Genomic DNA, 23,295 nt, shown 5'->3' on the forward strand with positions numbered 1-23,295 from the left:
AAAAAAATCCAGAACATTTGACGCTGACCATTCTTTCCTAAGCCGACTACGACGGAAATCGTGCCACCAAGCCACAGGCACATAATCCTCTTTACATTCCAACATGCTGCTTAAACCCCGATTCGTCGGTCTTTCTTGTCTGCAAGTCAGCAATTTCGATCTCAGTCTGACTCTCAATATCCGCCCGAAGAAGCACGAGTTTAGCGGGGAAGATATAAAATGGCCCAGTATTCCTTCACAAACTCACAATGTCTTTCATCGACGCACCAATCCCCGCAGCGACAAAACTCGCGCATTACAGGACCCTTTCCCCCAATGCGGGGATCCATGTCTCGCCGCTCCAGCTCGGCGCCATGAGTGTAGGCGACAAGTGGGAGCAGCTTGGTCTGGGGTCGATGAACAAGGAGTCGAGCTTCAAGTTACTTGACGCATTTGTTGAGAACGGTGGCAATTTTATTGATACTGCGAATGGCTAGTGAGTCTTGCAGCTTCAAGTTGTTTTGGTCTAGGTATAACCGTCCTTTACAGCCAGGACGAATCGTCTGAGGAGTTTCTTGGGGAGTGGATGGAGCAGCGCAACATCCGCGACCAGGTGGTCATCGCAACCAAGGCGACTATTAGTTTTCTTTTGAGTCGATAATTGAGTCTCATCTCACGCAGTATACTTCAAACTACAAGATTCGCAAGGCCGGGTATCTTAACAAGGCCAATTTCGTAGGCAACAATGTCAAGTCGATGAATCTTAGCGTGGACGCCAGTCTCAAGAAGCTTCGCACCTCGTATATCGACATCCTCTATGTGCACTGGTGGGACTGGGAGACGAGCATCGAGGAGGTCATGAACGGCTTGCACAACCTCGTCGTCCAGGGCAAGGTCCTCTACCTGGGAATTTCGGATGCCCCAGCCTGGGTTGTCGCAGAGGCCAACCGCTATGCAAAGGAGAAGGGCAAGTCGCCGTTCGTCATCTACCAAGGCCGCTGGAACATTCTCGAGCGGTCTTTCGAGCGTGAAATCATCCCGATGGCTCGTGCTCACGGTATGTTTTCTGTCCTTTTCCCGTTGTCGAGTGAATAATGGTGTCAAATTAGGCATGGCGCTTGCTCCGTGGGACGTCTTAGGCGGAGGAAGGCTGAGAACTGACGCGCAGGATCAAGTGCGTCGGAATACTGGTGAGAAAGGCCGCATGACTCAGATGGGCGGATTTGACTGGGAGCGCAACGAAAACGAGGTCAAAATATCTCAGGCACTCGAGAAGGTTGCTGAAGAAGTCGGCGCCAAGTCTATTCAAGCTGGTATGTGGCTCTCCGCTATCGAAACCGAACTCGCTCAATAGCCCACAGTCGCCATCGCCTACGTTATGCAAAAGACGCCTTACTGTTTCCCCATCATCGGCGGACGCAAAATCGAGCACCTTCTCGCCAACGTGGAAGCGCTGGACATCTCCCTCTCGCCCAAACAGATCGAATATCTGGAAAGCATCATCCCCTTCGAGCCGGGATTCCCCGCGAATATGATTGTGCGTGTATGAGTTTGGCTTGGTTGACTGATTTGAACTTGCCCGACAGGGTGATACTACCAAACCAGGCTTCATCCATTCTTTCATCATGGACAGTGCTGGGGTACTCGTGCGCTCGCCTCACGTTGAGCCTCTTCGCCCTTAGGGCTGACTCAAAGGGTCAACAAATGATGGAAACGTAACAATCCGCTGTTTTGCACAGCGCAATCTGGGCTCAATGTACAACGGTCTGGTTACTCGACATTCCTCGTAGTTATTCCGAGACTCTAAATCCATACGTCTAGTAGACCCTTTATTGACACGTGATCATCCGCAAACCTGCTGCTCTTCACCTGAGAGTTCTGATGTACAGTTCAACGTCCAAAATGATTGATATTCGAAAGACCGCTGAACTCTGCAGCAAACATGTCAGAAATGGCACATCAGACTCGTAGGGAAAGCCCACCACAAATCGATACGCTAGATATGCACTCAAACCGGACCCGACACAGTCCGTGCTCTTCGCGTCTCCGCTTCGCCATCCATCACCCGCAGATGTATTGAAGCCCGTTGCAGACCCAGCGCCACGTTGGCAGAAGAAGTGCGGTGATGGCCGGAGGTGTCCCACAGTCCCAACATAGCAGAGTTTGAGCCACCTTGAGCAAAAGATTTGGCCAAATCAGCTAGAGCGATCTTCACCAATGGGGGCAACTTGCTTGTTGAGGGTGCGAAAGGGTCGACTGGCGGCGTTGCGGGAGGCGTTGCTTGGGGAGTCGGCTGAGAAGCAGCTTCTTCGTTGTCGTTGATTGACGAGTCTTCAGATGGGACGGCCCGCCGCTTTCCGAGAGCTTTGGCAGAAGGTTGGCTATTTGCAGGAGATGGAGATGGGGCTGGAGACAATGGTCTTGGCCTTTTTCCAGCGATGAAGACAGTAGCAGGGCCTTGAGGAGATTCAAACAACGCATCTTGTGTTTGAGTGACTGGAGGTGGGTGGTCGACAGGAGGCGGTAGGTTTGGAGAGTGGTATTGTCGAATGCCTTGACCGAATCGAATGAACGAATGAGAGCCGGGTGGGGTGAATGAAGTGGAAGATCGAGCGAAGTCGGCAGGAGGGGCAGGAACAACAAGTTCTTCGTGTTGACATCAGCTCAAATCAACTCCCAGTTAGAGGAACATACCAGGAACGGATCCACCAATGTTTACGCGCGGGTTGAACTCATCCACCACCTCTACCCCTTCGCCGAGCCAGTCATAGATCCAGTTGTACATCCACTCGTCATCATCGTCGTCATCATCGAAGGCCTCGAGTTCCTCATTAAAGAAATCATTCGCTGAGAAATATTAGATGGGTAAATTTTGAAATGCGGTTTACCTTCCGCCACCTCAGCTGCGACGGCAAAGTCTTGTGGCTGAACGTCGTTCAGGATGGTCGGACGGCGGTTGACGAGATCCTCAATATCGATCTCTTGCGAGTCCCCTGGAAAAACATAAGCCCATTGAACGAGCATCAAGCAAAACTGTTCACCCTCAGGAACCCCATCCAAATCGAGTTCGAACAAATTACCCAGCAACTCGTCATCATTGCCACCAAAGATGTCTGGACCGGCCAATCAAAGAAGACACAGTTTGAAAAACAAAAACACCCACCAAACGCGAGAATGGCTTTCTCAGCGAGACGCAAATGCCTCATTGCCTCCTGGAGGTGATCACCCACTACAAGTTCCTCCTGTCGCACCCTGAACAAATCCCGAGGCAACCACAGATCGTCATTGTTACTTGCAAAAACATCTAGGCTCGAAAATGAAAGGCGGTACAGTCTGTGAAAGAAACTCACCACATGCAAGCATAAGCTTTTCAAGGAAGCGCAAATGTTTCATCATGTCTAGAAATTCGTCGCTATGGTCCTCGCCGACATCTAAGGAACGGAATAAATCACGAGAAATGACAACGGTGCATAGAGGCAGACGCACCTTCAGGACGCTCATCTCCTGCCCCACCTTGACCGACATCTGCTTGTTGTGGCGCAGCCCCTTCAAGTTCACCAACATCTTGGATTTGTTTAGAATAGACACAAATAGCAGTCGATGTCACTACCTCGAGCGGCGGGGAGGTTGTCGATGCCAATGTCCACTACCATGTCGTGTCAGTATATTGCAACGACCAGTCAGAGTAGCGTACCACCAGCGCCGTGATCTTGCGGGGCTACTTCGAGCTCTTGTAGCTCCTGGTCGATTGGCTCCCCAGCAACGTTGAGCCATACTGAAGCCTTGAGTAAGAAGAACGTGAAAATGGAGGTAGGGAAAGAAACTGACAGTTGCCATCAAAAGCACGTGGTTCAGCTTGCTCAGCACCTTCACCTCGGAAAACAACAAGTTGGTCGTCGCGCCCGAGTCCTAATCACTCAAGTCACAGACGCCTCTACCGCCGACACAATGACGCACCATTTAGCACCCAGTCTACTGGATCCTCCATACCAATTCGCCCATCGTGGTCTTCAGCAAGACCGTCCAGATCAAACTCGCGGAAGTGAACTTCAACACCAACATCTGGGTTAGGCAAAGGAAAATGTTCTCGCCGGATAAGCTGCCAAACCGCAAATATCAATGTCTCAAACCAGTTCAGCAGGACCCATTCAAACAACGGCGCCAATCGACGGAGAGTGGGGTAGACAGCCCAGCAAAGGCCAGCAAGAGTACCGGCTGTGATGCAAGCAAGAAGGAGCCACCAGGTCGCATGAATACTGACACCTATGTAGCCCTCGGGAGTTGGAAGCCGCTCGGCAGCAAAAAGGACAAGACGGTCGAGAATCCAAGTGATATCGAAGACAGTGGCGAGCGAGTTGATGGGGTGCTCGGGGGTATTGTCTGCAAGATCTGCGTCGTCCTTCACGTCCGAGATTTCGTCGACACTAGCAGGGAGCGATGAGTTTGTAGCGAAAGAACTATGGCCTGTTGCATTCGAAGGCGGCTCGCGAGTTGCTAGGCCTGTGAGCAGCTTGATATGCCTTGCCGCTTCTTGGTGTCGTTGAAGGACTGCTCTGTAGTCCTCCAATGTTGGGAGCTCAAGGGTAGACGACGTTTGCGGGCCATGGGCGAGGGTAGCCAAAAGCGAAAGGACGAGAATTAAGGGAACGAAAAACATCGCTGCATTACAATCAGCTTACAGTGGTCTGTTCAAAGAAATGGTATACGCACCAGAAGTCAATTCCTTGAAGCGACGAGAAGAGGCAGCCCGAGAACTTGAAGAACGCAGCCGCCAAGCAGAATTTTGAGCAAGTAAGTCTCGCCGAGTGGGAAGAAGAACGCTGGACGGCCCTGAGATATTTGAAAGCAATAAGAGTTGTAGCCCGTAGTGGAAACAATGAAGGAAGAGAGAGGAGCGCGTCGTTGCACGTGATGGCGGAAGGACATCATCCGTGACTTCAAGATCAGTCACGTCACATCGTCTTGTCTTAGCCCACCATGCCCTCGATTCCGCCATCCGTTGGCCAATTGCTTATAAAACTCGTTCTCCCCGTTCAAGTGTTCCTACTGAGTGTCAAACTCACTCGCATCTTGAGCTTCAACACCGAGAAGAGCAGGGATGTGGTGTCACTCATCCATCGTGACTTGCCTACCAAAACGTCGGCTTGGGAGCTTCCAACACCATGCTCACCCACAATCTCCGATCCGTCCGCCCTTGGCACTTACTTGGTAGTCCTTGCACTACTGGTCGGTGGCTTGGCTCCAATCCTCTTCCACACCAGAAGTTTGAAGCGATTGTGTGTGGCGTTAGTTTGGGTCATGCTGTCTGGCTCCACAATAGCCTTGCGATTCATCTCCCCTTCCTTCCATCTTCATCACATTGTCCAGCCCCTCCTATTTGGATTCAGTCTGGCTTCCCAGTCATCCAATGCCTGGACAAATCTTGGAGCCGTTGGCGCCCGCGCGTTTGACCGCCCAGTCCCGGTCAAGCACATAACCCTTTTCGTTGCCAGTCATCTGGTGTGGATAGGCATAATTCGACGATTCCATCGTCTGCAAACGGAGTTTTTTAAAAACCCGATAATAAGATTTGCCTTGTGTATGATGTTCGCACCACCAGTTCTGTTCTTCGCCTTTTGGCCAGACACCAGGCGGTCTGTGTGGTTGATTTTATTCAGCGTCACGCAGCCACTATCGAGGTCACCACATGCCGTCCTCTTGCACAATCTGGTTGAATGCCTGACTTCCTGGATGGACGCCAATACTCTTATGGTACAGTGGTGCTTTACTGACACTGTGTTCATACTAATTACGCTCTCTAGTTTGCGCTGGGGCCGGGTATTGTCCATGGATTCTGCGCATGCTTTTCCGTTGTCACATCAATTGCGACAGCCACACTTCCGCCCGCCTATCTGTTCACCGAAGACCTTGCACGACTCTGCTACATTTTGCGCGTTTTTTTCTTCTATCGCCTGATGCAACTCGTACTGCTTATCACGATTGCTGTTTACTACATGGGTGTATGGCTGGGCGTAGGAGATTTCTTTTCGTACAATGTGCTGATACTACTCGGGACTTCCTTTCGTTTCTATGGTGTCTCGCCGCTGGAGCAACACATGTTCTCAGAGTTCCTCGAAGCCAACAATGCATGGCTGTCACGACAAAACGACCGGATCTCTCCGCTCCTTCAAAACTTCCAGCGTGGCGTTATCGAGCTAGTCGTCCACCGACAGGCTCCTTGGTGGCAGTTGATGGTGAGTTTGTTGCTGCCCGACTTGGGAACTTTGAGTTTATCCGCACAACAGTTGATCTATTCCCCTCCAATCGTCTTTTACATCTACTTTGACCTGGTGAGTCGCGTCATAGTACCTTTCCGCCCAGATAACTCAACACTACCAACAGCTTCCATGGTGGCGAACATGGTGCAGGTATTTCCGTCATTTGAGGAAACTCTACCGATGGCAAGTGGTTCGAGTTTCCGTTGTTCCTTCGGTCTGACACCCCCACAGACGAGCTATCCTCGCAAGCGTGCAACGCCATTTGCATCGGGGACGCCCAGCAGGTGATTGCCCTTGTGTGCCACTCTTGATGATACAAAAAACGGGCAACACGTTCAAATCACAACGCGTTCTAGCGTTTGACGTTCTGCTTCGCTCGTCGAGAAACCATATCAGCAGCATTCAAGCGAGAAGCGGGAAACCGACCCTTGAATTCGCGCAATCACACCGTGACTACTTCGCCCATTTGGCGACTACTTATGACGACCATGCGACTTTGGAGCTACGGACACTCTGTCACCTGCATTCCAGCTTATGGACGCCATATTCTGACTTGATCGAGAATCCGAGCTGACAAACTTAACGTCAGCCTCGACCGTCAACTCACCAACCCAGCACCTTTCGAGCAAGAATCGGACCCGACCCTCGAAACCCGCAGCAAGTCTTGACCGAGAATCGAATCTGACGAACGACGGCCTTTTGAGCCCCGCGATCAGCTTTCGACCGTCAACTCAGATTTCAAGAGAGAATCGAATTCCGACCCTCGAGTTGCGACCATTACGACCTGCGAGCCTTGATTGAGAATCGGATCTGACGAACGACGGCACATTTCCAGCCCCGCGATCAGCTTTCGAGCGAGAATCGAGTCCCGACCCTCGAAAATTGCAACCATTACCACCAGCAAGCCTTGATTGAGAATCGGATCTGACGAACGACGGCACAACCCCCCGCCCCGCGATCAGCTTTCGACCGTCAAGACTTCAACAACTTGGAGTCAAGTGATTGAGGAAGGTCCGTTTCGAATTTCATCGTTTGCGCCGAGTTTGTTCTGAGGCTTTTGCAGATTTGATTGAGAATCGGACAAGTTGACAACAATTGTTGTCGTCCGACCGTCAAGTCTATCCAAGTCTTATGAGAATTGGGATACCTCCGTGTACTTCCAACCGCCGAGACTTGTCACTTTTCTTGTTGACTTGGAATTGCGGAGTCACCAGTGGTGCTCCGCGATTCACAACGCCATGCTTCTATTATAGATACCCGTACTAGTAGTTATTTTTCTGTCCCTTCTTTTCAATGAATTTACAATTCCTTTCACTCATCGATTCTTCTGGAGACTTGCCTGGCCTCACTAATTTGTCAGCTTATCTTCGAACGATTGTACAGTAGTCACTCTCCGACCAACCATTATCTTCCTCTTTTGTGTGGACAGTAACAAATTTGCACACCACTTTCGTCATGGAAAGTGCTGGGGTACATAATGATACTCGTGCGCTTGCCTCACGTTGAGCCACGTGTGGTCACTGTCACAGGTTTGTCAGCGAACGTTTGTCAGCGATGCAGCAAACTTCAAAAACCGCGATTTCACCCAGGACAAAGCACAAATTAACAGTAAAGAATTGTAGATAGTAATGCAGTAGAGTACTTAGTATTAGAGATTGTAGCCTTTCATATCAATGCAGGCTCGTTTGCTACTATATTCGTAGCAAAAGCTTACGAGTCGTTCCTAGAATATCCACCCATAGGATATGATTCCCATAAAAAGCCCTAATAATATACCCGACGCACTCATGTGAGCTGATCTCGCAGCTGCACTTGGTGGTCGACTTGTTCCGGCAAGTTCGTGGTCGGCAAATCAATTACCATTCGAGGTGGCCAACGCGGCAAGGTTCATGGTTGCTGTAGACATCAAAACAACCTGAGTTGATTGAGCGGCGAGCCGCAAATCACGCACCAGTATTCCTCAGTTTTGTTCTTGCGGTAGTCGCAAATGTTGTGCTCACTTTACCCGAGCTCTCCGTCTCCGCGTCCTCCGACAAAAACACAAGGGCGAAGCCCGGGGCCGGCACATTAACCGTGCAAGTTCTGGACTCTGAATCGCACGCGACCGTCTTGATATCCTTTTCGCCCATCGGTCGTCCGTTGCTCTCGAAAAAGGAACCAAATGTCTGCCCCGCCCAAGTGTAGTTTCCCTTCTGTACGACCGACGATGCAGCAAGATATTTGACCCTGACGCTTGACGGTGTAGTCTTCGTTCCGTCTCGGTTGGCAAGGCTAATGACGGCGTCCACATCGTGAGCGCCGTTGGGATCATCCATATAGTTGACAATGGCGACCCTTTTTGGAACGCCGTTCTCGTAGATGCCGTAGACGGGGGTGAACTCGGAAATGCCCGGGATAGGAAGGTCGAGCTCTTGAGAGTTGTTGCTGGGTCCCAAAGCCTCCACCATTATCAGGGCAGAGTAGTATATCTTCGTGTAGTGAATTAGTGAACAATTGGGAGTAGTGGTGTTGCTACATACCGGGCCGACAGACCAGCGGTGGAAGAAACTCTCGTTCATTGGTGGAGATGTAAACGGCTACATAGTAGTCATTGGTTGAGACGTAGTATACAATGGAAAGCAACTCACGTTATAATAGACGTTCTGTCCACCCACATGGAACATCGCGCCGGAAAAGTTGGAGTGGGCTAGTTGCAATGAGTAGTCGATGCCCCACAGCGCAGCGGTAAACGAGTCCGAGACCCCAGGAAAGCCGCCGCACGAGGCAGTATTCGTCTCAAACATCAGGAACGGCTTCTTCTTGGCTTGCGCATATCTGGTGGTGTTGAGGTACGGCTGGAGGAACTGTAGAATGGCCGTGTGGTTGAGATAAGTATGAAGAACATTTTGAGGAGGGATCGCTTGGGCAAGATTACCGAATCTGGCCTTAATTTGGCGTTAGCCAAATAATGACGATGTAGGAAGAGGCCAACCTGGCAGTTGTCATTCGGATACCTGGCGACAACGGTGAGGGGCGTGTGGAAAAGATCATGAAGATGTACTTCTCAGCAGCTAAGAACGCCAGGTTCGCGCTGTACTTGTCGACAAAACCAGTGTTCCACACCTGCTCAAGCGACCAATTGAACGATGTGGTACTTGGGCCAATGAGAAGCTTCCGCGCGCGACCAGTTGGGTCCGCGCCAAAGACGATTTGGCTGAGCAAGTCGGAGAATTCCCCGAGGTAGTCGTATGGCCCGTAGGTTGCTGGCCGATGATCATGGAGGTAGTACATGTCGGGCTCGTTGCCTGCTTGAATGCCCAAGAGATAGTCCCCAAGGATGTTATTGGCGGCGGGAACAATCGATAAGTCGAACGGTTGGGTTTCAAACCAGGGAATACCGGCGAACCAATGGACGTTGACGAAATTAGAGATGTTTCGCATAAGGTAGATGAGATCGAGAGTATACTCGAGTGGAGGGGTCTTTGTTGTGCCCGTGACGTTTTCGAGGTCTTTGGAGAGAATGCGGCCATTGGGAAGACTGTCGACCAACTTCGCGCTTTCTTGTGTGTTCCCTCCTACTCGAACCATGACGGAACCGGCGCGTTGTTGGATGTTGGCCATGAGATTGAGGAAGGGCACTTGTATTAGTGTCGAGTTACTGCCCACTAAAATTGGTGAGCTTCTCCCAGTCGGAGACCTGGGACGACTCACAGACTTGGTTGCAGACGGACATCTCGATGCTGAACCCAATAAACGATCCTTTCTGCTTAATCGAGAGACCGGCGGTGCCTGAATTCTGGGCAAAAGCGTCAAGCGAGACCAGCGGAGACGAAGGAAACTCACCTGGAGTTTGACAGGAATACTGGTCATAACATTCGTTGGTGCAGGAGGAGGAATGAGTGTGGCCGGATCGTATGCTGGGAGGCCAACGTGTGTTGCTTGGGCGCTGTAGACAGTAATGGCACCCAACACGCAGTGAGGAACCACGGAAAGTATGAGAGCGAGATGCGGAAGACCCATGAAGAAAAGAGAAAGGATTGCGAAGATCGAGTCGACATGGAGGCAATTTGTGCGGAAATTGTACGTTATTCCCCCATTCTTCGTTTCAAGGACAGTAACTTTTTTGAGCAAGAGGCATCGACAAACTTTCTTGAAAACCCATTTCCCCGGCGGACTTAGCAACCCGTGTTCTCGATTTTGGCGAAGTCGGAAGCACCAGCAGAACGGTCATGATGTGGTTGCTTCGAGTTGCTGAACCAGTTCTGAACTGGTCCGAGTTTGCTCGCGGTAACTCGACTTCTGGCAGTCACGGTGGGTCCCATCATCGTGGCGCCGATCACCACATTTGGTTGCCAAAACAGTGTAAAAGCGGCGGAGGCGAAAGCATGGTATGTTGTTGTTGTTACAAAGCGCCAACTTGCATTCCCCTTTGTGTCATCAAGTTGGAGCGACAGCAGCTTCGTCGCTGTTGCCAATTCTTTTTTAGCACCGAGATCCTCTCGAAGAGCCGCGGAACCAGCCCTAGCCTAGCAACCCGAGTAAGATACGGAGGAAAAGGCTGGACGATTTGAATTCACGTTTTGTTGGCGGACTAATGTCCTCTCCCTCCATTGCACGACCTGAAAGTTGAACGGGAGTCGCCAGTCGGCAACATCCCCAGGCAGACCGGTGGCTGCTAGCGAGTTTTGTAGTTTTTGGGGAGGGCGATATGCACTCAAGTGTACACAAAGATGAGAAGGAGCAAGACAGGATTTTTGCTGGATGTCGTTGGCATTCACAATGACTCAGCCGTGACATGGCCGTGACGGCCGCCGTTACGGGTCAACGGGTGCAACAGCACATTTGGTCCCGGCGTGCCGTCGGCCGGGAGCTCTAGGCTCGTCGATGTAGTACGGGCCGTAGGGCCCGTCAATCCACTTGCGTAGGAGCTTGGTTTAAGGGCTTACCCGATGGCACGATCTAGCCCTCTTCAGATTCTTGTGACCAACCGCATCTGTATCTACTTAACTTGACAACCGTACCTTCTTTTGGCCTTCTTATTAAGTACTCTCTCAGCTTTCGACTCTTTACGACTTCTACATCGGATTTCGAATTTCTGTTAAGCTCAAGAGTACCGTCCATGCATCCTCTTCCAACCTTGCACCGCGCCAGTGCATACTTACTTCAGCTTCTCGAACACCGAGCATGTGGCAGCATTGTGGCTTCACGTTAGTAATAATTGCTAATGCCTCTCAAAGTAAGTAGCATCCGGACTAGTAAAGCTCCGTCGTTTGCGCGGATTCAGACGTACTTATCCGGATATATAAATCCAGAGCGACCACCTTCACCCCCCACGGGTCAGCAACTGAAAGCTCTCTCAAAGTTACATATGCGCTGGCTGGGATTTTTCACCATCACCTCCCTTCTTTCACTGGCCGCCGCTGCCCCGACTGTGACAGAAGTTTGGTCCTTTTTTCGCCACCCACCATGGGCCTGACCGCTCTCTGAATCAGACAGCTCAAAACGCAACCAAACAGCCCAATGTCCGTATCCAAGTTTAATCCATTCGAAGTTAATGAGAGTCTAGTTCACCTACGTCGTACTCTACAACAACGCCGCTCAAGGGGCCGCTTTTCGAACCGGGGAGCTCTACTTCAAACCTGGTGCGGATGCCTACCTCTACCCAATCCAACTCCTGCCGGGTTACGACAACCTTCCTGGACACAGCATTGTGGTAAATCAACTTGAACTCAAAAAGTTTCGATTCGTCTCTCTGACTCCCCGCAGTGGCAGATGTATAAGCATGGATCCGCCCCCGGAGAATACACCTTTGTCAACAAGGACAGAGGCGACAATCTGCTTTATAGTCCAGGCAGCGTAAACCCTTCGTTTTATCATCACTGTCGACAGAGCTGACGAGGCAGTTGAATCTTGTCACCTCCTATGGAAGAGGCCCTACCGTATTCGAACTCCAGCCCGCGGAGGATGGAACCTATTTGGTCTGTCGAAGTCTACTCTCCTTATATTTCCTCGCTCATCATTCTGCCTCCGTAGATAAAAATCCCAAATCAGGATGCAGTCGCTCAAGCACTTGTCGACACACCCAAGGACTACACAAAAGACCCGGTGGATGTCAGTCCTCTGGCCTGGCTGAAATGACCCCTTAGACTGATATATCTAGATTCATTTCAGCCCACAGAACGGAAGCCCTTACCAACGTTGGACGATTGGGAAAATGGTTGGAGATAGTGATTGGGAGTGGGAGCCCTGGAACCCTTGAGCGCAATCTTCAAGCCTTAATTGCAAATCCTAGTGTTGTCAATTATCCTGCGCTATTAAACCCATGCTACATATGCCATGCTGACCATGATACAAACACACACAAAACCAAGTCCGATAGTGGATAACAATGAGGAGGGATAAGGCCGCAAGCGGCAGGTGCCGAACCTTACATAATAAGCCAGGGAAGACCGTGGCCAGCACCACGTGATATGACGTGGCTCGTCCCAAAAGGGTTATAGAAATGCACAGCCATTCCCGATATGGGGGGGCTGGTTTCAACATGATTCTATAGAGCCAAACCTTAGGTTCGGCAATAAAGCTCAAATCAATGCCAGGTCGACGTAAAAGTCGCGCGAAATTCCCAACAACCGCTCCTGCTCAGCCGCCCACTGCGACTGCACCTCCGTCTTGGCCTTCTGTCGCACATCGTGTCGAATAGACTTGACAGTCACTTTGAACGCCGCTGAAACAGGCCGATGGTCGGACACTCTCGCCTCGTACCGCCGATAATGCAGTTGCTGCACCCGATTTGGCGTCCTAGTCCGCCATAGAACACGGTCACACCACGCTGGGGCCCGCGCCTTGTCAGACGTGTCGTAGATGTCAGAATTCCGGTCGTATTTGTACGTCGGCGCAAAGTTCAGTGGCCCTTCCGAGAACCCGCGTAGTCTGCAACCCCGGTTGAACTTGATCTCCTTCAACAATTGGTCGTGCGCCAACAGACTCTCCAGCTCGCCCGACTTGACAGCAGCAGCGATAACTTCCCGCCGTTGGTCGATCCGGTAGTTCATATCCCCATTCAGCTGTGAATAACGTTCATTAGCGCCACTACAAACCTCTCGTGAATCGCACTTACAAACACAATCTCGTGGTCTAGCGCCATCTGTCCATCTCCTCCACCCACATAAGCAAGCAGGTCCTCCTGGCTCGGAGGTAAAAGTGACTGCTCTTCCAACATCGCCGCTACATCCGCATTACGCGCCCGTGTCGCATGCTGACCTGCAGCAAGATGACAATTAATAAAACATAACGACGAGTCCTCGATTACTAAGCGGGTAATAATGCCACCCTGTCCACCAATTTAGAGCCTTGTGAATAGAAAGCATGAGGGGAATATACCTTGTTCCCGTACCTCCCTCCCATCCCCCGCTTCATGGACGTGATAACGTTGTCCTTGATCGACATACGTTCCGAGTGCTTGACAAACACACAGGTGAACAGCCCGACGAGACTCTCCGTGTGAATCACAGTATAAGGCACGTTTGTCGGCATCGCCAGTCGGACCGCCATGATAAGATGCTCGTACCACTTGCGGTAGGCAGTCGTGACCTTCTCAGACAAGCCCGATAACCCAGTGATCTGGGCAATCGACGCGTCCTGCTTGTCCTTTCTTCCCAACAAAACATTCTTCGCAACCAGCTTGCGACTCTCCAAATCGACGAGCTCCTGGAAGCCAAAGGTGATGATGTCAGGGCAGTCGACGCTGGTGAGTGCTTCATGGAGGAAATTGATGTTGACAGGGTCTCCCGACAACGACTCCGGTCGAGCAGAATCGCAGTTCCACGAGATGATTAAAACGCTGAGGTCCCTGAACTTGCTGAACGACGCTTCGCGCTTCAAGAGTTCCTTATCTGTCCCCATGTGAGTAGACGGGAATGAAAGTCAATAGCATCACATACCAACCCAGTCCAAACCCAACAAACCATCCCAAAGCTTCAGTTGTTCGTCCCTGCCCACACTAGCAACAGACAGCCGGCCCGTCTTCTCGATTCCATAATGGTCAACAGCAAGCATCGTGACAGGGAGCTTTTGATGGGCTTGCCAGCAGTTTGTCGCCAGCCATGGCTTGACCGAAACATCATAAGCGGTAATCATACCGTTCCGTCCTCCAGCCCAGAGTCTATCGTTGACCCCTTCAAGGCAAAGAACATCAGAGGTGGAGACACGAATGACTTCGATGCAACGCGGCCAACCATCTTCCTCTTCCAAGGACCACAACGAGACTGAGCCACCTTCGTGTCCAAGAAAGACAATACCAGGTTTGGAAGGTAGCATTGTTGCATCAGTGACTGCCCCAACTGCCTCTAGCGGCAATACAGAGCGAGCAGGAGCACCCGGGAAAAAAAGATCGAATATTCGGATAGTTTGCAGTCGAGCCCCATGCAATTCCGAGCGACTAGCTGTCCAAAGTTTCCCGCAAATCATCTGGGCAAAATCCTGCTTCTCCGTGATCCGCAAGACGCGTGGCAGCGTAGATGTCAAGTCGATATCTTCATCATTCTCGGAGGGTGTGAAAAGAAGTGTCTTGCCAGCTTCGTCCAGTGTGATCATACTCCGCCCATGTCGGAATATGCGAACAATAGGGTGCAAGTGCGCAGACAGTTTGATTGCGGTGACGCAGCCACTCCTCACATCCACCTCGGCCATATGACCTTCCTTCGTGCCAATCCAAAGCAAACACCCTCGGTTAGCCGGCTCGTGACAAGGACGGTATTCCATGCTCGTTATGCGAAGTTCCTTAATGCCATGGCCATTGCCTACATCACGTTTTTCGAGGGTAAAGATGGGGGTCTCTGAATGTTCAGTGTCGTAAATCTTCAGGTGATGAAGCGTCGCAACAACGATTCTAGTTCCAGAAACTATCACCAGTCCGTGATGAGCCGCGACAGGGATTTTGGGGTCGTTGGGACCCACATAGCCAGCTCTTGAAGACAGATGTGGTGGACGCCGAGAAGAACGGCTACTGTCAGGAAGATCGACTGCCGAAGTACTGTGTGATTCATCTCCAGACTCCTCGTCAGACGACAGATTGGGGGAAGCTGGGCGACGAGCTGGTGGCAACTTCTCTCCAAGGGCAATCGTTCGGGTGGGTGGTGGTGGTAAACGTCCGAACGCTTTGCGTTCTGCAGTAGTTGGGGTGGATGCAGATGATGAAGAGTCAAGATCTGGATTCGGAACAGTAACGGCAGGGCGAGCAGGCAATCGAGGAGGGGGTAAATAACTCGTTGGCTCCTCAACAAGTACCGCTGTGGGCCGCCGGTTCGGTAAAGGGGGCGGGATCATGGTGGCGGAAGATTCGACAAGTTTTGGGGGCGATCGATGTCGAGGCGGTGGTCTAGGAGGGGGTAAACGGGAGACTGTGGTATCGCCTTCGCTTGAAGTCTGACTGGAACTGGTTCGTTGGTGATTGTGCGTAAATGGACGTGGAGGCAACGTGGGTCGGGCGACGGGGGATTCCGGGTCCCCGTCTGAGCTAGACAACGGTTCAGGGGAGCTAACTTCGTCATCCGGGATTTGGTGTATGAGGCGGGGTATGGGAGGTGGGGGACGATGGATGCCCGATAACTCTGGTTCAGAGTGGGTGATCAGCTGGCCGGTCAGACTTGGGCGATTGAGAAGAGGCTTGCTTGAGGATACGGGATCGCTAGCAATGTGTTAAATAAATAACACAGTCAAATTGGCGGTAATTCGACCTACGCAAACACGCTCCTTAGGGAAGAAACACTGGGAAGAGTTGATGTTTCCTCAACGACTGTCGGCTCTTCTTCGTCTTGGGCTGAGACGACAGACGACAGGCTCGACCGATGGCCTAACGCGGGGACAGGCGAGCCGCCTACAACTGGACGAAGTCGGGGTGATGAATTCGGGGTAGAAGCAGGGGTAGGCTTCCCACTTCGTGGTGTAGGCGGAGGAGGGGGCTTCTTTCGTAAATCGGATGAAGAGCTTGAAGACCGTAAATTTGCACTGCCTTCAGCGCGTTCCCCGTTCGGTTGTGAGCCAGAAGTTGCTCGTTGGCGGGGAGCAAAGCCTGGAGAAAGACCTGGTCCTTTTGAGGTCGAGGCAACCGCGAGTTGCTCAAATTTGGACCGAAGATTCTTTACCGCTGGCGGTGGCTCGGTGTCGATGTCAGACATGGCGCCACCACGAAAAGTTTAGTATTGAATGAGGCAATGCGAAAAGAGTGATGGAGGACGCGGAATGAGCGCCAGCTCACACGAACGTCGCCACCGTTCTTCGTGAGGAGCTCGTCGTGGTGGTCGAAGTGAAGAGCAGTCAGGTTTAGAAACGAGGGAGACTCGGACGTCCAAAGTCACGCGTTATTCTTTCGCATCTCGTCCGGATTCCCCGACCACTGACCACGACGCCAAGACCACGACAAACCTGTCCGAGATGTGTGCCAAACCACCGGCAGGCCATTTGAAGCCAATCAATAGGCCCTTGTGCCTTCTTTCACCCTGACATCATGAAGGAGCTCAATGACCGAAAGCAGCCAACCAACCAAGATTCCCGTACGTCTATGACAGGCTGCAAAGTTAGAATCTAATGCAGTTCAGTCGGTACAGAAGAAGCATGGGCTCAGATGTGGTCTGCCTACGTCGCAAGCTGAGAAGTATGACAAGGCGGCATTAGTTGCTGGATGGCGCGCTGATATGAAAGGAATTCTCATCTTTGTGTGTGGTTTCCACCCGTTTTCCTGACTTTTTGACTGACCAGATCAAGCTGGTCTGTTTTCTGCGACCCTGACTGCGTTTATTGTGGAGAGCTTCCGCTCCTTGACTCCCGATCCAACGACTTGTTTCACCAATGCACATTAGTTGGCCTCCCTTTGTAAATCCGAATTGCGGACAAACGAGCCCCGTCCTGCCCTGGTCGGCAATGATTTGGACAGTCTCATACGGCAAAATGAACAATACCTGACATCCCGAGGTCTGGCAACCAGCCAAGCGCAGATAAGCTTGAAAAATGCCAGAAAATCTTTCTCCGAATCTCCGTCGAGAACTCTCCAACTACTTCAGTCTCCATCTGAAACCCGTCGTCCTCTGTGGAATACAAGGACGTCGGTCCAACCTGACATCCTCTGCGCATTTCTATCGGAATCGTCCTGGTTTGAAGCTCAGCCATATCACTTCGATATCATCCTACTGTGGCTATGTTCCTGCCCATACTCTGCCTACCTGCCTCATACCCACTCTACAACTCGTAGTCAGCCGAGCCACCTCCTCGTCAAAGGTGAACCATCTCGACATACATCTCTGCGACACGAATTTGGCTCTTTCTGAAGAGCAATTGGTGACAGACTCTCTCATTACGTATGTCAATCATGAGGCTTTGCTTGAAGTCGTCTGCAACTGTGATCTCGCTCTCGTTTGGGCGCGGGTCACTAGCCGGCTTGGGAGGCGGGATCACCCCGACGAGGTGCTGACGGCTATTTGGGGCCTTTGTCGTCTATTCCTTGATCCACAATTCAAGCAGTCGGATGTCATTCCGCTGCCAACGAAACCTGCCGCATTCCCAGTGCCCCGGCCATCGATGCTGCGCCAGCGCAACCATTTTCTGAAGTCGAATTCATAGCAACCCTGAGCGATACGTCAGGGTCTGCACTTCTCCATCAGCACCCTACAGAGCTGTCGATGCTCTTGCTTATGTCAGAGCGGCCGAGCTCACCCGAATTCGGAATATTAGGGTTTCAGCAACTGCCTGTTGTTGTTGACGCGCTTTCGAGATTAGCTGTCGCTGATGTTGATAGTTCCAATGAGCTTAGTTTACCCAATAACTTGAAGACGCCGTTGTCATTAAAGTAACTGGATACTACTTTTGCGCTATGATCAATCATCCCGTGCCGCCGCGGCTGAAGCCTGATGGCCGCCGTTACTTGCTTTTGAACTCCTCTGCACGACAGTCAGTCTCTCTCGGAAGCTCTTTGGAGGTATCACAAAGCCTTTCCAGTGGATACTTCCTCCGAAATAGATGTGTTGAGAGGTATCCCACCGCGAAATCCATCGTTTGCGACAACTTCCACTGATTTCACTCGATCTTGTCTCGGTTTTGCCCGATAGACGCCATCGTGCAGTATGGGACCACGACGAGCGACGGGAAGAGCTCTGTCGCCTACGGGATCTTGTTCGACAAAACTGCCAACACACGTTCGTGTTTTGCTTCCTTGGCCAAGTTTATAGTAAAGCTTTGGCAGTGGAAGCGTTGAACGGGACATTGCGCGCGGCGAAGAAGCAGAAGAAGGTATAATTTCCATTGCAATTGGTGAAGTCGGCATCATACTTAGTAAGACGTTCATAGGTCGCTTTCGATGCAGAGATCTTGATGATGCCCAAGGACAAGGACGTCCAGGTTGTATGGCTCGGGTGAACTGCGTACAACAATGTATTACAGGGATGCCTAATTATGGTCCGTATGTGCTAAATTTATTGAAAGGTGAACTTGAAGTTCCATGCTTGGTTAGTGCTGCCTTCGACGCAGTTCCAGACTTGGAGCTAGAAAAGGTTGAGCAAGTATTGCGGAAAACAAACAAACACGCACCTGGTTGCCAGATGTCTGCTTGCCGTCTGTGAGGTCAACGCACTGGAGCAAAGTCAGCAATAAACAATACTCAATATAAAACCCACCCAGTCGACGCCAGAAAGCGCGCTGCGAATGGTGTTAAGAGACAACGCCCAGCGGTCTGCAGCGACCTTGGAGGTAGGGCACGTCGCAGCAACGAGTTTGGTGCCAGCAACGATGGGTGTGGATTCGGGGGCGAGGCAAAGGGTCGAGTTGAAGACGCTCAAGTAGCCGTTGGTGCTAGCGGCAGCTGCTTGCCATGTTTGGGCAGCAGAGTTGGCATTGCATGTTGCGGCAACGACGGGGGAGCCAGGGGTGGTGGAGGAAGCGGCGATACAGAGATTAGTGTTCGCTTTAAGGGCGGCTTGGACGCTGAGTAATTCTTAGCACTCATTGCGCAAAAAAGAGACCACAGACGTTGCAGGCTCGTTGAACGGGAGAGGCGACCAGTTCTGGTTTTTGTTTGTCCCGGCAGCGTCACAATCCCATATTTGCACCTGCTTTCCGTCGGTCGAATCGCCATCCGTGAGGTCGACACACTGGAAAAGTGAGTCTCTCGTCATAAGCACTGGTAGCACAAACCTTGTTGTTGTTAGCCCATGTTATGTGGGACGTAACCCAGTCTGATGAAACCCATTGCTGGTCTAGAAGATGTGAATCAAGAGCATTCTGGTCGCATATAGCGCACGCACTGGTGTTTCCAGCAGCGCAGGTCCATATTTGCAGCTTGGCTCCGTTCGCAGTGTTTCCGTTGGTGACATCCAAGCACTAAGGGCAGACTGAGATGAGATTGCAAGAAGAAGGTTTGCGCACCTTGTCACCGAAGATCCTGATTTGACCAGCCTGTTGGGCGCCACCAGTGGTTACCCATTGTTGGGTAGCGGGGAGGGCGCCAGTGCCGCCAGTTCCCAGTATGCATGAGCCAACAACGACTGCTGCCCCGTCTGCGTTGGCGGTGGCTGTAAGACAGCTCTTGTCGTTGTTAACATCGGTTGCGTATACGACAGTCTGGCCAGCGCTAGCGAGGGAAGTTAAGGACAAACGAGATGATAAGTAGTGTTGAAGAAACAGAGACTAACAGAGGGAAAATCGCGTTGACGCGTGCAGCAAGGCAAATGGCGGCAAAGACGAGCCCGGAGAATCGAGAGGACATGATGAAGGTCGTTGCGGGTGAAGGGGTGAGTTTGAGTGGATGAGTTTCGTTGTCAACATGGTCGGGTTTATATACTTTTTTTAGATCACCTAGCCGCGGCCTCTGGAACCGCCTCCCTCGGGCCGCACGTGAACGGGAAGCAAAAACGAGTCTATTGACGGAGAGTCTTTGCCGAGCATTGCAACCCGTCGCCGACGTGTGCCAGGTTGATTGGCGAGCAACAACGTTCGACTTTGCAGCCGCTGGCAGTGAGAGGGCGTGAACGACAGTGTAGGCGAGTTTGTGCTTGCATTTGGCTAATAGTGCTATAGTTTGTCGTCATAAACCTTCCTCATATTAGCAAGTGGAGAGGCGGCTACTGGCGGATCAGGGCGGTGCGAATCGAGCGTTCAGATGCAGAGAATGGCGGCCACAATGATGTTCTATACCCTGGGCAGCTGCGTAAGATACCTGTGTGGTGGACTCGAGTAAGTAGTGAATGGCACTGGCACTTGGTTGAAGATTGCGACTCCAATCAGCTGATGAGATTCGACGAAGATGACAAATCAGCGAGGTCGCTGGTGCGTTTGTTTGTTTGTTTGTAATACAGTAATACTGCCTCATCCGAGAGCTACCGAACCTGATACCTGTAGACCAGGCCAGGCACAAAGATCAATACGAGTGTAAGGAATTTATTGCAAGGAAGAAACAAACGACTACATGTACACTAGCAGAAGCATGACGTTGAAAATTGAAAAGCACCACTGGTGACTCCCGAATTCTTAATCAACGAGCAAGTGAGAGAAGTCTCGACGGTTGGAAGTACACGATGTATCCCAATTCTCATACAAGACTCACTTCGGTTGGGTAGACTTGACGGTCGGACAACAGTTGTTGTCCGATTCTCAATCAAATCTGTGAAGGTTTCAGAAGATCAACTGGCAAACGACGGAATTACGGACCTTCCTCAGTCACTTGCGGATTGACTTCAAGTCGCGGGTCTTGACGGTCGAAAGCTGATCGCGGGGCTGAAAATACGCCGTCGTTCGTCAGTTCCGATTCTCAATCAAGGCTCGCTGGTGGTGATGGTCGATCCTCGAGGGTCAGGAATTCGATTCTCGCTCGAAAGCTGCGGTTAGTGAGTTGACAGTCGAAAGCTGATCGCGGGGCTCAAAAGGCCGTCGTTCGTCAGATCTGATTCTCGATCATGATCAAGGCTTGCTACGAATTTCGAGGGTCGGGGTCCGATTCTCGCTCGAGGGTTGGGTAATAAGATGATGTCGATTCTCGATCAAGACTCGTTGCAAGTTTTGAGGGTCGGTGTTCGGTTCTCGCTGGATTGGTAAAAAGCGAGTCGGAATCCATATGCGGTGGGTACCGGTCCGATGCTTGCACGTATGTGCTGTGGTTGTTGATTTCTATACGGTTGAAAGAGCGTAGAGGCAATGTACTTTCTCCTCGACCCCGTCCCGGGCCATCTCTCAATTCTCTATCCGTTTCTCCAAATCATGCATATGCGCCGAATTATCAATAGCCATCGATAGTGTGCATTGACAATGAGCTAGACCAGACGCAGTATTGGCAACAAGCCGGGCGTCCCTAGCGGTGCTTACTTGCATTTCCGTAGTGATGTTGTCCAGCCATCTTCGATTTGGGTTTCTGAAATCTTGGTAGTTACAGCAACGGCACGGATAATAGGCAGATTTCGTTTTTTTATGGAAGGAGTCGGGCCAGGCGACCACACAGTCGCCAAATTTTACGCGCAGTTGGCCACTGATCACATTATTCAGCAAGACGAAGACGGAAAAGAGTAAAGACTGACAGCTTCACAGTAGACGAAGAACAATACCGGCGGCACAACCACAAGCTAGACGAGAAGTCAGCCCGTGTCGTTATCTGGTAGAGCTGAATATCGAACCAGTAAGCAAGACCATGGTACGTCCTTCCACAAAGCTCCATTGATCCCGTCCTGATATACGTCTCCCCACCACCGAATTTGCTCCCGTTTCCAAACAGCACTATTCTTGACCAGATTTTTTACAGCATAACGCCGATCCGGAACACGCGACGAAGTGAGACTCCAAGTTCCGCCCAGGATGCAGAGATATGGTATCAGAGGTAGGTATACCAGCACTGATATGGCCGATTCGACGATTGAGACGAAGAGGGCAAGTAGCCCAATTCGGATGGTGTTTGCGACAAGTATAACACATCTGAGCGGCCCGGAAAAGACGGTGTATGCTAATTCTCTGATCAATGTCACGATAATGGTCGTCGCGAGGTAGATTGCGTGGAGAAAGCTGTAAATTACGACAGGGCCAAGCAGCATCTTCAAGCGATCAAAAAGACGGATTGAGGGAAACAAAAGAGGGCTTACATGAAGAGTCCCCGGCTCCCATGGTTCATCTGAGTGAGCGAACAACCCAAGTTCTTGGAAATTGTGCAGGAGAGACTTGATGCGCCCAGTGAGTCCGTATAATAGCATGGTTGCTAGGTGCTGCGATAACGGATTCCACGACAAATCCAAACAGATCGGTGCAATTGTTATAAACACCACAAGCCGCTCTGTGACCGAAGACAGAACGATCCTTCTGCGGCAGCGATAGAAACGAGGAATAAGGATGATCCAGACTAGATGGCCGCCAGTCAAGAGACGGATGATAGCCTTTTCACTCCATTCTCGGAATGTGCAGGTCGTCATCGAGGCAATAAGGAGAATGATTGTTTGGGTAATCTGAAAGCCTTGCTCAAGGTTGCGTCCAAGAAGATACGACAACACTAGAGGTTTGGAAGTAATTATCCCATAGAAGTGAAGCGCATATAAAAATGCACAGGGGATGCCAATTGTCACCCATAGCGTGGAGAGCGACATGAAGTTCACTCTCATTTGAAATCTGAGACGGATGCATGCAACGACTAGCACCATGTAGACAGTAACGAGGAGCCAATTTGTCAGGGGTTGCACGATGTGGGGTGCACAAGGAGTTGGGGGTTGGATGCTGACGGTCTTGGTCGGCTGATATATGGTGGCCAGTGGCACCACCTTAATAGCCTCTTCAACGACACCAATTGTGGGGAGAAAAAGGTATGCAATTTTGACACTCCAGAAGAGGCATTGTATGGGTGCGACAACGGTGGTGAAGAAGCTGCGAAGCGATGGATTCAAGAGCATGGTGGGCTCAGACAAGTCGAATGACAGTGACGTGACGTGACTTGGTTGCTGACTTACATCCGCCCTCACGTGCAACCGGTCTTCACCTTTCACCATCCCTCGACCGAGTGCTGCAAAGCACGCCGAAAGTAGATATCGTCCGGAGCTACCTCGCCACGTTAGTAATCTCTTCATACCAA

At 51.2% G+C, this 23,295-nt stretch overlaps 8 protein-coding genes across 8 annotated transcripts; 3 read left to right on the plus strand and 5 right to left on the minus strand.

Moving 5' to 3' along the window:
- Positions 1-248: 248 nt before the first annotated feature.
- On the plus strand, positions 249-1,661 carry MIND_00663100 (uncharacterized protein; the record flags this gene model as incomplete). Its single annotated transcript, XM_037363353.1, has 6 exons — positions 249-475; positions 529-610; positions 661-1,036; positions 1,089-1,292; positions 1,341-1,516; positions 1,566-1,661. The coding sequence occupies 6 exons, from the start codon at positions 249-251 to the stop codon at positions 1,659-1,661; spliced, it is 1,161 nt and encodes a 386-aa protein (XP_037218997.1).
- Positions 1,662-1,987: 326 nt separating this feature from the next.
- Positions 1,988-4,636, minus strand: MIND_00663200 (uncharacterized protein; the record flags this gene model as incomplete). Its single annotated transcript, XM_037363354.1, has 10 exons — positions 1,988-2,625; positions 2,674-2,826; positions 2,868-3,092; positions 3,143-3,283; positions 3,330-3,410; positions 3,466-3,543; positions 3,590-3,625; positions 3,674-3,802; positions 3,847-3,888; positions 3,937-4,636. 10 exons carry the CDS (start codon positions 4,634-4,636, stop codon positions 1,988-1,990), a joined length of 2,223 nt encoding a protein of 740 aa, XP_037218998.1.
- A 3,452-nt stretch (positions 4,637-8,088) lies between these two features.
- MIND_00663300 (Glyco-hydro-79C domain-containing protein) lies at positions 8,089-10,235 on the minus strand (the record flags this gene model as incomplete). The annotated part of the gene is made up of 8 exons (XM_037363355.1): positions 8,089-8,132; positions 8,188-8,704; positions 8,756-8,812; positions 8,864-9,160; positions 9,208-9,229; positions 9,277-9,880; positions 9,927-10,011; positions 10,059-10,235. 8 exons carry the CDS (start codon positions 10,233-10,235, stop codon positions 8,089-8,091), a joined length of 1,803 nt encoding a protein of 600 aa, XP_037218999.1.
- Positions 10,236-11,399: 1,164 nt separating this feature from the next.
- On the plus strand, positions 11,400-12,474 carry MIND_00663400 (uncharacterized protein; the record flags this gene model as incomplete). Its single annotated transcript, XM_037363356.1, has 8 exons — positions 11,400-11,451; positions 11,528-11,655; positions 11,708-11,737; positions 11,782-11,928; positions 11,982-12,071; positions 12,119-12,193; positions 12,249-12,326; positions 12,376-12,474. 8 exons carry the CDS (start codon positions 11,400-11,402, stop codon positions 12,472-12,474), a joined length of 699 nt encoding a protein of 232 aa, XP_037219000.1.
- Positions 12,475-12,796: 322 nt separating this feature from the next.
- Positions 12,797-16,390, minus strand: MIND_00663500 (IPPc domain-containing protein; the record flags this gene model as incomplete). Its single annotated transcript, XM_037363357.1, has 5 exons — positions 12,797-13,279; positions 13,333-13,545; positions 13,596-14,107; positions 14,156-15,900; positions 15,954-16,390. 5 exons carry the CDS (start codon positions 16,388-16,390, stop codon positions 12,797-12,799), a joined length of 3,390 nt encoding a protein of 1,129 aa, XP_037219001.1.
- An 829-nt stretch (positions 16,391-17,219) lies between these two features.
- On the plus strand, positions 17,220-17,828 carry MIND_00663600 (Costars domain-containing protein; the record flags this gene model as incomplete). The annotated part of the gene is made up of 1 exon (XM_037363358.1): positions 17,220-17,828. The coding sequence occupies one exon, from the start codon at positions 17,220-17,222 to the stop codon at positions 17,826-17,828; it is 609 nt and encodes a 202-aa protein (XP_037219002.1).
- Positions 17,829-18,676: 848 nt separating this feature from the next.
- Positions 18,677-19,965, minus strand: MIND_00663700 (uncharacterized protein; the record flags this gene model as incomplete). The annotated part of the gene is made up of 8 exons (XM_037363359.1): positions 18,677-18,745; positions 18,792-18,833; positions 18,878-19,184; positions 19,230-19,351; positions 19,395-19,456; positions 19,505-19,580; positions 19,626-19,830; positions 19,892-19,965. 8 exons carry the CDS (start codon positions 19,963-19,965, stop codon positions 18,677-18,679), a joined length of 957 nt encoding a protein of 318 aa, XP_037219003.1.
- Positions 19,966-21,657: 1,692 nt separating this feature from the next.
- Positions 21,658-23,212, minus strand: MIND_00663800 (uncharacterized protein; the record flags this gene model as incomplete). The annotated part of the gene is made up of 4 exons (XM_037363360.1): positions 21,658-21,717; positions 21,767-21,811; positions 21,863-22,273; positions 22,322-23,212. The coding sequence occupies 4 exons, from the start codon at positions 23,210-23,212 to the stop codon at positions 21,658-21,660; spliced, it is 1,407 nt and encodes a 468-aa protein (XP_037219004.1).
- Between the last annotated feature and the right edge of the window lie 83 nt (positions 23,213-23,295).

The sequence above is a fragment of the Mycena indigotica genome (assembly GCF_014461135.1).
Source record: "Mycena indigotica strain 171206Taipei chromosome Unknown Mind.scaff0006, whole genome shotgun sequence".
Lineage (NCBI taxonomy): Eukaryota > Fungi > Basidiomycota > Agaricomycetes > Agaricales > Mycenaceae > Mycena > Mycena indigotica.